Source organism: Pterocles gutturalis, unplaced genomic scaffold (genome assembly GCF_000699245.1).
Source record: "Pterocles gutturalis isolate BGI_N339 unplaced genomic scaffold, ASM69924v1 scaffold10791, whole genome shotgun sequence".
Taxonomy (NCBI): domain Eukaryota; kingdom Metazoa; phylum Chordata; class Aves; order Pterocliformes; family Pteroclidae; genus Pterocles; species Pterocles gutturalis.
In genome coordinates this window covers 14499-15072 of record NW_010105510.1, presented here as the reverse complement: position 1 = coordinate 15072, position 574 = coordinate 14499, and the positions used below count along the sequence as shown (strand labels likewise).

The window sequence follows — 574 nt, the reverse complement described above, 5'->3', positions numbered from 1 at the left end:
CAGGCCCTGCCGTCCCAGGCGCAGTAGGGGTCCCGGGCGAGGATGCAGTCATAGCAGGAGGCGTACTTGGTGCAGGAGGCCAGGGGCACCTGCAGGACCCCACTGGCTGCCCCCACATACAGGCTCCTCTGCAGGGAAAAGGCTGGCTCAGCACTGCCCTGGCATGGTGCGGCTGGGCTGTGGGGTGCCCCATGGCGCCCAGAGATCCCCCAGCCCACAGCACAGCTCTCCCTTGGTGGGGTGCATAGGGAAGGGCCCCCAGCTCCAGTTAGTGCCAACGGCTGCAGCTGGCAGGGAGGTGGGGGCCAGGCTGGTCCCTGACCCCAGGCTGTCCCGCTGGGCTCCAGTGTGTATCCCAACCTGGAGTGACCCAGGAGTCGTGTCCCACCCTGTCCCCCAGACAGCCCAACAGCAACTCTGCAGCACAAACATGCCCCATGCACAATGTCCCCCCACTTCTTCCACCCTTCACCTGGGCATGGGAGATCACCAGGCTCTCCACGGGCTGCGGATCCCTGAACACCTGCACCTCCTCCACGATGTGGATGCTGGGGCCCCCCACCCCCAGCCTATT

General features: G+C 66.2%; 1 protein-coding gene across 1 annotated transcript in view; it reads right to left on the bottom strand.

The window, feature by feature from the left end:
* Window positions 1-5: 5 nt before the first annotated feature.
* SEMA4G (sema domain, immunoglobulin domain (Ig), transmembrane domain (TM) and short cytoplasmic domain, (semaphorin) 4G) overlaps window positions 6-574 on the bottom strand; it is a gene marked incomplete at its 3' end in the record, with an annotated part of 5783 nt that continues 5214 nt past the window's right edge. The window contains exons 11-12 of the mRNA XM_010087424.1: window positions 473-569; window positions 6-128 (exon numbers count right to left, since the gene is read on the bottom strand). Of these exons, the coding sequence (XP_010085726.1) occupies window positions 6-128; window positions 473-569 (220 nt within the window). The remainder of the gene's footprint in view (window positions 129-472; window positions 570-574) is intronic.